Below are 14079 nucleotides of genomic sequence, written 5' to 3'. Positions count from 1 at the left end.
AACTGCATCTTCAATTAGAGTAAACAGTAGGGTGGCGACTTCTGAATGTCAAAGCAAAGTTACTAGACAGCCAGTAGGCATATCATATGACCATGATACAACATAATGCATCATAATTATGTGACAGGGATGAGTAAACAATTTACTTACAAAAAATATATATCTAAATCTAGATGTTTCAGTGTTCAACAAAATTATGTATACAGACAACCATCTGTATGTCATACAAGCCTATCCTACCCCAGTAAAACTTAAAACTTTCCCATACTTAGGATAAGTGACTTCAGTAATATCTTTAAGTGTTCAGACTACCACAAAAAGTATTCACATCACTGAGAATTGAACTTGCGGCCTTTTAATGGCAGATGGTACCGCAGCAAGTCTCCAGTCCTCTTGCTTTATTTAGGTAACAAAATTTAATACAAGAGTTGGAGACGTTTTACAATGCAAAGTATCTTTGACTGCCCATTATATGGTCTTTAAAACATGGGAGTACAAAAAGAATTTAATTTTTTTCACTACTTTACTTTTCATGCTATTTCACTATTTTGTAAGAGCAACAAAATGCTGCATTGTAACACTGATCAATTCCAGATGAGACGTTCAAACACAGACCATTATTCGTGAAAGTGAGCGAATATTCATTTATATTATAATGTTACTGGCAGTCACAGACATTCATTTAAGAAGACAAATTATCAAGAACATTGGCTCTGGTAGAATTATGCAAGTCATGCAGACATTGCAAAATTTCTTCAATATTGTGACCAAATCAACAAGCTGCAAGTCAAAACTTTATAGTATTTAAACTGTTGATTTTCTCAGAGAATCTTGGAACTTGCAAGTCATCTCATAAATTTCTCTACATTTTTTCTGTCATTTTATTTATAAATCAAACATAAAAGTTGCCTTTTATATTATGTGTTTGAAAACTATCCATAGGATGGTGATCATCTTAAATAAAGCATGACAAAGTATAAAATTCACTTGCTTGTAACTTTCATCTGGGCTGTCACCAAACCTCTTTAAGAGCCGTGTTCTTCATGTACCTAATTTCTTATGGATCTTGATGTTGTATACCATACATTCTGTGCAACCTTCATCTGCTTCACAACTACAAATTCACTGTTTCTCAAACACCACAGCTAATTGTGAACAGCAAGGTATCTGCTTTTTTTAATGAATGCACTGACCACATTCTGTGTTCAAAACGAACTGTTTTTATTAACTGCAACACAGGCAAAAGGCATTCAAGACATCAATTTCTAGAATTTTATCTTTTAACAGTAACTTGGCTTGAACTTAAGGTAGTAGACATAAAACAAAACCTGTTTTCTTTTCAACCCTAGAATGCAAAGAATACGTAGTCAAACCAAAAATACCGACTTTCATAACAGGTACACTTCCTTAACCATCCTTGTTGGACAAGCAAACAGAAAAAGGAAAGGAAAAAATCTGTTTTATAGAAATAATACCATGTAAAGCATTGAATATCTTCAGTCAATAATGCAGATATTTTCCTGATCAATAACATGTTAATATTTTGTTTACTAGATGTCTGTTTCACATAGATATCTGGTAATACACTTGGTTAACTGCCCTTCGAAAAGTTTTCCCCTCTCCAGACCTAACCTGACCCTATCCTATAAAGTGGTACATAATAAAAGTCAAAATCCCCTTACCATTGGATCGGTCCCATCCATAGAGTCCTATATCCATATCTTGCCAAGTCATCACAATTTTACTTTCTTGATTTATCATCTGTGTCACAAGTTAAAAACTGTCTGCACTCACAAACGATAGTGCATTCAACATTAAGGCCATCTGAGATATATCTCCCTATATCATACAACTAGACGGTACAAATTACACACATGTATATGAATGCCCGTTTCATATTTATAACACAACCACATAGGGAGAGCTTATCTGATTATAAATTATAAATTAATTTAACTTAAAGTATTTACTACTTACAATGTAAGACGGGACCTCATTAATATGCTTTTCCATGTTCAAATGTCATGTACAAAAACTGATGGGTTTCAATGTTATTAAGTGCAGAAAAAGCTTCCACAATATACTGTAGAAACTCATGTACGACGCTACTTTTTATCCCTGGGACATCCCCAAATTGGGTGCATATTACACACAAACTTCAAAACAATCTTATTCTAGTAAAGGGTTTAATTTCTTGGCTAAAATCTAAAATTGACATTTATGTAAATTAAACAGTATTTCGAAGAAAAAAGAAAGGTAAAAATCTTGATTAATATGATACTAGTTAAGGATGAAGTATTATTTGTAAAAAAGCAAATTCGATGAATTGGTATCCCCCTATAAATGGGTTTGTGGTGAGAAATGGCAAAGAAATATATCCGGCAAAAAATTAAGGATGTTACCAAGAAGCAAATAATTTCATTAGTCAGGATCAATTTAACAGAAAACAATTTTTTTATTTTTACGGAATGGTAGGAGAAATTTCAATGGGTTACAATCAAAGAGGAACATGATCAGGTCAGATTATGGTGTAAAATTTGTCAGTTGAAATTTGGCCTCTATGTTGATGCTTGTAGGAAAATATCCAATTTAAGCAAAATCTGTGGAGTATCGAGAATTAATTTACACATCTGAAATTCCAGATACGCAATTTTTTTTAAAAAAGTTTGCGTATTTATTCAATTAACTCAAAAAGTTATTTGGAGCTCGGGCTCTTGACAAAAAATATGACCGCCAGATTTGACCATGCTGTGACCATGATCTTCAACCTACAGGTCTGGTTTGTGCGCTCTACTCATTGTCTAATTGCCATCTACCTATATGCCTATATATGAAGTATATTCAGTATCTTTAACCCTTAGCCTGCTGCAGGCGAATTTAACAGCCTTTGCAAACAGCTTGGAACCAGATCAGACGCCGATTAAATCGGCGTCTGATCAGGTTCCAAGCTGTTTGCTACTCTGACAATATTTCTTTCAATTTTGGAGCAAATTGAATGAACTTAACAATTTTAGCAGACGACATTTACAGCAGACGACAATTTACTTAGCATGCTAAAGGTTAATCAGTGATTTTTTTACTTTTTTTGGCAACAGCCCATGCTTTTTCAATTGGGAATTTTTAGCGCGATAAACTTCAAAATTGGGAAAAATGAACAAACCTTAATAAAGAAATCATTTTGAAAAGTTTTATTTTAAGGTAAATTTATTTCATTCAAATATGCACTGAGGTTGAACAGACAGGACAGACAGGACAGACAGGTTATTTTCTGATGTCACAGGATCTGATAGCTCAGATAGCTTAGGGTCACCATGAGCTTCTGTTGATTTCTGAGGGTCATTTTGTGGGGACTCAGATTTCTTGGACAGATCACTTTGCTTTTCTGACGTTTGATTTGAATTTAATTTCTCTTTAACTTCACCAAAAGATGTATTAATGACCGGAGTACCGATGACGTGTTTAAGTTTTATTTTCTTATTATAATATTCGGAATTATGCAACATTTTTCGATAATTTAGGTAAGTTTCTAACAATTTTTTTTTCCGACTCATTTTGACGCATGAAAAAGCGTTTAGCGACCGTGATGAAAGTCATACTAAATGCCGTACTATGCCGTGACCCGTTTTATGTAAACAACGCGTTTCGAGTTGGCAACAAAATTCTGCGAATAAACCATAATTAGAGTCGGAATTTTTATGATTATTTGCATCGTTTTAGTTCAACTTTCACAAGAAATCAATCTAATTGGGAAAAATCATCTTGTTTTGGGGAATTTTGAAGCATTTTTTGGGAATTTTGACCATTTTTGTCAGTTGGGAAGACGCCGAATTTCGGAGTCAAATTGGCGCAAAAAAAATCACTGTTAATGGATAATAAGTTATGCTCAGACAAGAAATAAGCAGGTCCAATTTAACATTTGAGCACCTTTTGTGACTTTGAACTTTACCAACAGACCTGGTTCATGGGCACTGCACATAACCTCATTGCCACCTAGTTACATACATAGTTTAAAGTCAATACCTTGAATAGTTATTGACTTCTGCTCTAGTCAAATTTGATCTTTGAGCTTCATTTGTGACCTTAACCTCTGACCTATTGACCTCATCGCCAGCTACCTATATGCCAAGATTTAAGTCAATACCGGGAATGGTTACCGAGTTATGCTCCGAACAAGAAATATGACAGATGGAAAAATGAACATGGGCATATATATTACGGGGGTTTAATGAGTGGAATGGTACAAGTTGGGGCATGTTTGCAGGCATGTCATTATGGGATACTAGGATACAATATGTCTGAAATATAAGTAAGATAAAAGTGAGTTTGAGAAATTAAATACTGTTCTGTATGTGTGTGTGTATGTAGTGGGATGTACAAAATTATTTCAAAATTTGACATACAGATTCTGACAAGGAAATTTTCAAAGTTTCCAGTATACACATACAGGGAAAAGTGACTGGCAGCCATCACGGTTTCTTGATGAATAATTTGAACAAAGCTGGTAAAGGTAATCCAAGGTATAATTGTAGTAAAATATCTTGAAATCAAACAAGTAGTTTAGGTGAAGATGTTGTTTGAAGATTTTGCAACCAAGTGGAACTGTTGGAAGAGGACCACCAAAGAAAAATCCAGACCAAGTTTCATCAACTTCCATCTTTCGATTTCGCTGGAGATAAAGTCTGTAGTGTAGACAAACCACAATGAAATCACAATAGCTCAAACTCAGCACTTCGAGTTCTGGTGAACTAAAAATTGTGTTCACAAACAGTTATATGATGAATGTTTAGTTGCATATTCCTTCCAAGTTTGTTAAACTGAGCAAATTTTATATACTTACAGCACAGACAAAACAATCTAGAGGGAATAAAAATAACTATTCTCTGAATATGTAACACATGGCCTTATCAATTAATAAAGCACTCTTGTGCAATTGCTACAATACAAGACTTCTTCTTCATTGTCTGGGATAACAGTCAAGTTTGAGAAGTCCAAACACTGAACCCATAGACAACACAGACACCAAGGTAATGTGAACAGTGAAGCATGTAGATTCTATGACCAGTATAAACCAATGGCATGTGGAGACTGATGACCTGGAAATCAATAGATGGTCGAAGCCAATGACATGTGGAAGCTGATTTTATTGAAACCAATGTCAAATCGACATCAACAGCATGAGGTGGCATGTGGATACCATCATATTACAAGGTAACTGTTCAAGACATCAACCAAGTTTAATTGTGCTGCCTTCAACTTTTTTTGAGGCATGTAACTTTTTATCAATAAAAAGGGCAAGTCATGTAAGCACAATTAAATGTAGTCCTAACATTTGTCGCAGAGTCTAAGTTAGAAGTTCTCAATGTCATCTAGTTTTCTCTGAAAGAAATTAAAAGCAACTTTAATGGGGTCTACAATGGATCCTCATGAACATTTTTTTCACTCCCTAAATTCTTTTAATAGATACAATCTTGAGCCAAAAACCGAAATTCCTTTGTGTGGACGACTGCTGTTTAAAGACTCACTCCCTCATTCCCATGTGTGGGCGACGTATTGCGTAACAAACTTCAGAAAGTGGACAGTGATATTGTTCAGGGTGAGCTTTATAACGTGTGTAAACTGTTTGTATATGGACAGCCACCTAACCATACTGGCAGCTGATCAACATCTTGTCACTGATATGTCACAGTGAAAAGGAAAACAAGATCCAGGATACCTGAGAACATTTCAATGACCGAAGGGCTGCAAACTTGTTTTATCCATTCGTACAACGGTTTTGCAGCCTTCAAAGATCATGACCTGCACCAGTCTGAGGAGTGATAGACAGATTGATCAGTGATAAACAATTAAGTTCTACATCTAGTCAATCAAACTATAAACATCACAAAGACCTTTTCTAACCACATTAAAGGTGCAGATATGCAACAATTTGAAACCCTAGACACTGCGAAAGTAAAACCAGAATATTCTTACTCTTTCAAGTTGTATCATACAGGTCTGCTTCAACAAAATCCTCTAGTAAATGGTATAAAAAGAGGAATAGACTGAGAAATATATAATTTCTTCAACTTTTACAATCCATCACATCTTGAGCTTGATTCCTGGACATATCATACTATTATCATGCCAAAGTCACTGTAACCATAGCAACTATATCATGAACAACATTTTTACTGCAACAGCATATCTATCATGTTGAAAAAAGAGAAAACTTACCTAATTCTGTCATTGTAGTTGATTGCTGGGTGCTCATTTCTTCCCCTTCTGGGTATTCATGGCAGTTGGCTGCAACATACAGCATATACATCATGTATATTTACAATGCTTCATTATATAAACAATAGGAAGGCAACATCACTAGCTATCATGCCTTTCTTCTGTTTTGCTTTTAATCATCCATTTAAGTAAAGCTGGTGCCACAAGCCTTACAGCTGGTACTGCAGTATTTTGGAATGTGATATACTGTCTTTTGGTGTGCAAAACAATTGTTAACAAAAGAATAATGTCCTTCAACGTAAAAAGTAAAACTCTTCGCATTCAATGAAATCTTCTACTGCACTTCAACAAATTTTGATTACACTTAATTGTAAATTTCACAAAACGAGTATCCCATGTTAAAGGAAAGACATGACTGCCAATAAAATTGCACTTTGAAGAAACAAAATAGTCCTTGATAATTTAGTACACAAGGACCTCTTGTTTGCTCCTTCCTCAGTAACTACTGTCTGTGCCTACAAGCAACAGAAGGGGAAAAAACTAGGAACTCTGGCATCCAAAGCCTTCATAAAAACTGTAGTTCCTTTTGTAAAAATCTTTAAAAGACATTTCAGGCCTTTCTTATAATTTCTGTCCATTATTTAAGCATAACAGAAGCAAGCTAATTAATGCATCAATACAACACAATTCAGCCAATCCATTATGTTATACTGCTATAAATATCTTTTCTGTACTCTTGGAATTGTTTAACATTGCTTGTAAGCACCATTAGATCAACTCTTTTCTACCACTTGTCATGAATGTGCATTAATTCAAAAAATATTATTTCATACTGTGCAATCCTCAGTGCACTTCAAATATTCATAAATTTGTGCTTTAACATGTAGCGTTCAGATGCGTATAAGGTCCGCTGGATTTTATAGACTTAATTATTTACTTTTAACGTTATTTTTTCCTGTTTCAAAAATTGTTTTGAAAAATGTTCAAAATGCTCTTCGTATATTCTTCACTTTTTATTCTTATATTCAAAAAGTAAATTAAACAATTACATTCACATACAGTTGTGTAAAGATGCAAGTAAAAATATATATTTTTTGTTTTTATTTAAATTTGAATTTAATTTTCAATGATATATAATATGGAAGTATTTTGAAATTTTCAACACAAAATAAATATAAAAGTATAAAACTTAAAGTAGGGTACCTGATGTTACAGGATGATTTTAATTTGTTTAAGATTCTATATAGTTTGCTCTAGTAATAGAACAATATACCAAGAGCATTACAAAACTAAGAGACCTCTCTGCCTTGAAAGCTTTCCATTTTTCCATTTTTATGTTAGAGATAAAACACAGAAACATTATTTTTTTCAATTTCTAGCCTTGTATTTCAATTCCCCCACCCCAGACTTGTTAACAAAATTACTGTACACAACAACAATGGTAAACATGAATGTTGGCAGCATTATTAATAAAACCTTTGGCAGTATTATAGTGTAAAGCCTGTTTAATCATGGAATTACTTGCATTATTACAATTGCCCTTGCATTCAACCAATCTTTATTCATGTGAAACTTTCTGGGTAAGCCGTTTCTGTAGGTCAGTCAACTTCTTATAGGCTTTTGCCTCCTATTTTTCACAAATCCATTAAAACAACAGGAATGATCCCTTTAAACAACTTTCTCAGGTCTACACTGCTGAGTGAACCTGGTGATAATAAAAGTGTTATACCCATATAAATTACGATAGTCTCCCATATCATAGCAAATCAAAAATTCTCAAACTTGTACATTTGTATGTGGCTCTGGTTGCCTTGGATATCATCAAGGATTTTTCTTCTATATTTAAACATGTCAACACCTCATAAGATTGAATATACTGTGCAACTAATGACAAGACTTATCATTCAGACAAGGTGAAGTTTTGTATAACTGATCCGTTACAAGTAATGGAAACAACAGTTACACTGAATGCCTTACCAAAAAAAAATTCAACATCTTCTGAAGATATAAACAACTCTTAATCAAGGGTCTTCAAATATTAAAAAAAAATTTCAATCATGAAATTTTCTTCTTTTAATAATCCAAAAATGTACAGCATCTATGGCATCATAAACATTTCAGTAATTTTAATTTCATGTACTTTTGGTGCACCTCTGGTTTGTTTATGGGGTAGCCCTAAAATCCGTAGTATCTGATATATGATATAAATATATCATGTTTGGTGGTAACAATGGAGGTTACTAATTACCAATGGAGACCTTGCTTTCAGACAGACATGTTCAATATGCATACTTTTACCCAGTCACAAAAACGTTTTACCAAGACTAAAACACTATATAAATAATCGTGTGAACATGTGTATACTGCTGTAAGGTGTCTAATATCTCATAAAGATGGATAATAGCTACCTGAACAGTAAAGTTACCTTTTGAACACACATATAAAATGTCAAGTTACATCAGCCCACTGAAGCTTGTATGTGTATTTCAAATACTTTGAAAACACCCTAAAATACAGTCTAATTATATACAGGGAGACTTGAACAAGCCTTGAACCTTCTTTTTTACATATTAATGGGCAAGCTTTCCTAAATTTAGCCTGAGGGAGCTGGATGTATGACTGTCTACTGAAATGAAATGCGAACCAATGTCAGATTTATACCCCATCCTCTGAAAGGGTTCAAACTCTCAGTTTCGATGTTAAGCCTAGCTCTCTGTATCTAGCCCTTTTCTTTTCCGTAGCAAGCAAAAAGTGTTTCAAAATTACATGAAGTTTAGAAAATTACAACTTTAGCAAATTATTATGTTGTTAAATGTCACTCTTATCCCCATACATTATTACACCTTTTACTAAATATTTTAAACGTTAACAAATATTATAAATTATTCAAATTAGGGAAGACACATATAACATTACAACAGAAAACAACAATATTGGATGACAAATAGACTTACATGTTAACATCAGTGTAACAGTTAAATTAAACAGAACAGATGATCAACTATTGACCATATGTTCAATTTCCAATAATGTTAAAAGTTCTGTATGAATTGAGTTGCTGAATAATCATAATTATTTTACATTGAAATACAAGGCTATTGTATACAAACCACTGAACTTATATAGCCTGGGATTTTAAATGATCAAATCAATATTATTTGATTATAAAGATCCCTGTATGTAAGCGTCCAGTCTAAACTTTTGTATTCCATGAATAAAATACCTTTGTTAGAAAGCATTAATCTGTATTAGTGAAAATACATGTAAATAATTAGAAAAATACAGCGCAGTGAGTACTTCTGAATATACACTTGATTCATTTACCTTTGACTCAAAAATTGTAATTCCAAATTGTTAAATCGAAATTTTCATTTCATAGCTTTTAATTCAATTCAATCCAAAGCCTGAAGAAAACAATGGAACCTTATGCAGTTAAAATTTCATTTTTTTTCAGGTGTATACTCTTTAAAGCACCAAGCAGATTATTATTCAATTTTAGTATTAAAATTCAACACTCCTCCCAACCCCCACAAAAACTTTTTTCTATATAGTTTTCTTTCTTTTATTAGAATTTTACCCAGGCGCAGGTAGAGCCTAATTAGGGAATAATGGGGATATGTTTTGAGCATGTTTTGATGGACAGGTTTATAAAGGGGATGCATGAGTTTTATCGCTAACATGTGATACAATGAAAAATGTGAGCATGAACATGAGAGTCATGTACATAATGCATGAACTTAAACAGTAAAAAAAAAAGAGATTCATGCTGAAAAAGACATGTCAAGCTGATGTTTTGGAGCCAAAACACTCTATCTACAACTTGATATGCAAGTTAGATAGGGCATTCTAATTCCAAAATGATACTAAACGGTGATAAATATACACACAAGTGGGCAGACAGCTATATCTATACCATACTCTAAATAGATTTCATTATAATTATTAATAACTATAATTTACTATGTACTAAGTACAAAATACAATTTGCTGTGTAACATATTACTGATTTAATTTTCAACAATCTAAATGCATAGCATTGCTATGAAATGACTACTATTTACATTAACTTTAAATGTATAAATCCAAAATAAACAGCCTGAAGTACAGTAAAATTTCTTACATGTAACATACATGTAAATTTAGCACACCCTCAACCCACACTTTATACTAGCCCACATATGACCAAAATCATTGTATCTCAAAGCAACAAACACAGTAAATCATTAATGTATCTGATCTTGAAAAAAATAAAAAATAAAATGGCACAAACTGGAAACCACTCTTACAAGGTTGAAACTTGGAAAACTGATGTACATGACAAAGTACTCTATATATGTAAACTAAATGTATTTTTAAAATTTATAGGTGCATCTGTTGGTCAAATAGTAGACCGACTTAAAGCAAGACACAGCTCACAAAAACTATCATGTCAATGATGACTGATCTTTTATCCAACCCACCCATGAATTTGTTATAATCATTCTATTATCATCAAAATGAGAAAATTTAATCTACAAGTTTCAGTTTCCTTCGCAAGTTTCAAACTTATTGGAAGCCTGGGTTTTTAAAGACATTGTTCAAGTTAACTTGCTCTTATGTTAAAACTGACAACAGCTGTATCATGTGACTGGTGAACAATAGTTAAATGTTCTAAATTTTTAATGATGAAACATCATTTCATTTTACTTTGCCAAATAAATTCCTTCAATAACTTCAAGCCCTCCTGAAACATTCCCAACAGCTTTAGATTGAATGAACAGGCATGTTCTGTTCTTAAACGCTTCTAGTTCTACATAAGGGATTGCAATTCCAATACTGTGAAGGGCTTGGAACATAGGTAGAAATATTCCTACCTATATACATGTATGTATGTATGTAAAGCAGCTGTCTGGATTATCAGGTAATCATTGATTTTACCTGCGTGGAGTGTGCCTGGCATACACTTTAAACAGCTGTATATGTTAGCATGGTATAGACATAGCTTTCTTGACTGTGTGTGAATCAGCTGATTGAGACCAAGTGCATCTAACAGTACATGTTGATAAAAATGAATGATAATTATGATAATAACAGGAGCAGATCCAGGTAATACTAAGTAACTGATAGGGCTTATCAGATAAAATCAGTGCAGCCAATGTGTTTCCTCACTACCACTACATTTTTTTATTTCAAATTTGTTTATGCCTTTTTTGAGTACTCCTTACATATTTTAAAACATCACCATAGATCTGCATGTGTTACTATTCTAGGAATGTATACTGCCAAAACTGTATAAGTAAGTTTTTTATTACAAAAAAAAATCCAAAATTTTCTTTAACTGAACTTCAGTATCTGACATATGTATAAATGTCAAATTAAAAATAAAGTATCTTAAAATTCCAATTATAAGGCTATAGAATATTTTCTATTAATGCACTAGTTTAACTTCTTTAAACATCCAAGTATGTTTTAGCCATTTTCAATAAAATCGAAATAATTCCATTTCCCATTTCCACATGGCAATATACATCCATCCCTGCAAAATATAAAGGCATTTATGATAAAATGTTTAGTTCATGTGACATGGAATGCGTGTTCCCATAGCAGAATAACTGAAAATCAACAACATGCACACAAGTGTCAATATAACACTGTATGAAAAAATAAATAATTCATTTCAATGTAGGTAATACAATGAAAAGAATAGTCATGGAATGAGAATATTGTGAAAGGCAATTCATTTTCAGAAAGCCGAGTCCAACGTCCATGACATCTCGGAGAGATATGCAATGTGGGGGATCAATGAAATGGGAATGAGTAATGTGACCAGACTTGCTGATACTGTAATCAATGCTTGCTTTAATTAGTCACATTTTATTTCCCCAGATTATGCAAATGATGTGATGCAAAATGACAAATGGACAATTCACAAAAAAATCATGAAACAACAATCCACCATACCCCACCACATTTCACACAATTATGTATTCAGAAAGGTCATAAGAACATACTGAAGGACAAACACAATTTCACCAATATCTGAAAAAATACTCCAATGTCTATTTAAAACCAACTAAATCTTATATTTAAACTTTTAAAGTAATGATTTCAACCATTTTATGCAAACACAGGTTGCTAGGATCAGAGTCACAAAAACAAATCTTCCAAGTTCAAAATCAAACATGCAAAACCAATATCATGTTTATAATATTGATTTTATTACAATATAATAAATTACCTGAATAAATCATTTCCTTTTGCCAATGAAGAATACAATAATCCAGTAAAAATATTTTTTATCCAGTCAGCATTTTCAACTAACTGACAAACTATAATGTACATGTATGAATACACAATGAATCACATGACTACTTCTATCATAGCCATATGTTACACCTAACTAAAACAACTTAGCAACCATACTGAAAATGATCGAACAATTCTAAGAAACAAATGAAGATCCAACAACATAAGTAATTCCAATATTATCTTGCAACACATTCAAAGAATGCAACGATAATGTTCAATGTCATGAGATGTGGGTGTAGATTGGATGAGGTTTTGACCTGCGCCAAACTTGTATTTCAGGAATGTTAAATTTCTACCAAAAATTAACAAGAACTTGATACAATTATTTAATATTCAAAGAAAACCAAAAATACCTCTCCATATGCTAAAACTGTTGTAATCTTGAGACTCAATCATATTTCCCTCGACATTAGTAAAACGTGAATGTAGGTCGAGCAGAGTCATCTTTTCTCTCCAGCTGTCAAAATACAACTGAGGCTGGGTTATCAGACCCAAGTAATCCCCTATTGTAAATCAGCTGATTCCAGCTAGGAGTTACTCCGATGTGAAGATGTGTGTATTACAGCGTAGAATGTACGACTGCTCTCGATAGGTGGTAACTCAGTTATGTTGGCACATGTTCACGACTGCGTGCCTCCACATGATTATCGATGTCGAGGGAAACACGTCACCACATAAACTAAGATTAAAGTCTAATTTAGGTTTAAAACAACGCGAAAAAAATCCATCACAAACTAAAACAAACATTAAAGTAACAATCCCTTGCCATTTTGCATCACATAATATAAAATTATTTACATTCCAAAAAATTTTGCAACCGAACCGAGAGAGAAACCGGCAGCAGGTCTGGTCGCCATATTGAAAAACAGGAAACGTCATTGGCATATTTCCCCCATCGCAAACAAACCAATTTCTCATGATATGGCCTAACCTGCGCCTTGGTTAGATCGTTTAGTGACCCCATTTTCTGATTCTGTATCCAAAGGTCTTTTTCTAGAGTCAGAAGTGTCCATATCAGTTCCATTCATACCGTCGTAGTTCATTGCCATGTCTTACTGCGCCCAGATCTCGTGGGGTAACGCAACGTCGCGCTCCGTACGAGAGCTGATTTTGACAGGTCGATTTTCTGGGAGACTTCTACTTTCTTTTTCGTGGATATTATTCATAAAAGAAAGATTTTCCCATAAATTCATGAATGAAACTTATACTGATTTTTATTACTCTTTACATTGCTGTGAACGAATTTTGGCATCAAGGTATGAAATTTCCATATTTTCATTGTGTTTCAACCTATGCCACGCCCCTTCTCCGATACAATATTCGTTTTGGCCGTGTTCCATCGCATAATATATATAACCTTAAAATGTTATTGAAATAACAGAAACGCATATTTCTTTACGAAATAGCAAGTGGCATTTATTTATAACAAACTTGCTGAAGTGTGTTAAATGCAGTGTCATAGTTCATCAGCAAACTTCATATAATATATTTATTACGTATGCATGTATTAATATATACTCATTATTTTCCCCAAAGTGTCAACTTTGCTGAAAATTTTAACACATTTGTAATGTGTAA

General features: G+C 33.2%; 1 protein-coding gene across 10 annotated transcripts in view; it reads right to left on the bottom strand.

Annotated features, from left to right (window-relative positions):
* LOC123545021 (RNA-binding protein Pasilla-like) overlaps window positions 1-13614 on the bottom strand; it is a 53721-nt gene extending 40107 nt beyond the window's left edge. For 2 of the 10 annotated variants that reach the window (XM_045331240.2, XM_045331241.2), the window contains exons 1-2: window positions 13433-13592; window positions 6214-6282 (exon numbers count right to left, since the gene is read on the bottom strand). In XM_045331240.2, coding sequence (XP_045187175.1) covers window positions 6214-6282; window positions 13433-13550 — 187 coding nt within the window. In that variant the 5' untranslated portion in view covers window positions 13551-13592. The other 8 variants (XM_045331247.2, XM_045331248.2, XM_045331243.2 and 5 more) reach the window with 8 other exon arrangements.
* Window positions 13615-14079: the final 465 nt, after the last annotated feature.

This window comes from Mercenaria mercenaria, chromosome 1 (genome assembly GCF_021730395.1).
Source record: "Mercenaria mercenaria strain notata chromosome 1, MADL_Memer_1, whole genome shotgun sequence".
Classification (NCBI taxonomy): Eukaryota; Metazoa; Mollusca; class Bivalvia; order Venerida; family Veneridae; genus Mercenaria; species Mercenaria mercenaria.
Note: the sequence above shows the minus strand (reverse complement) of the source record. Positions and strands in the feature narration are given on the sequence as shown.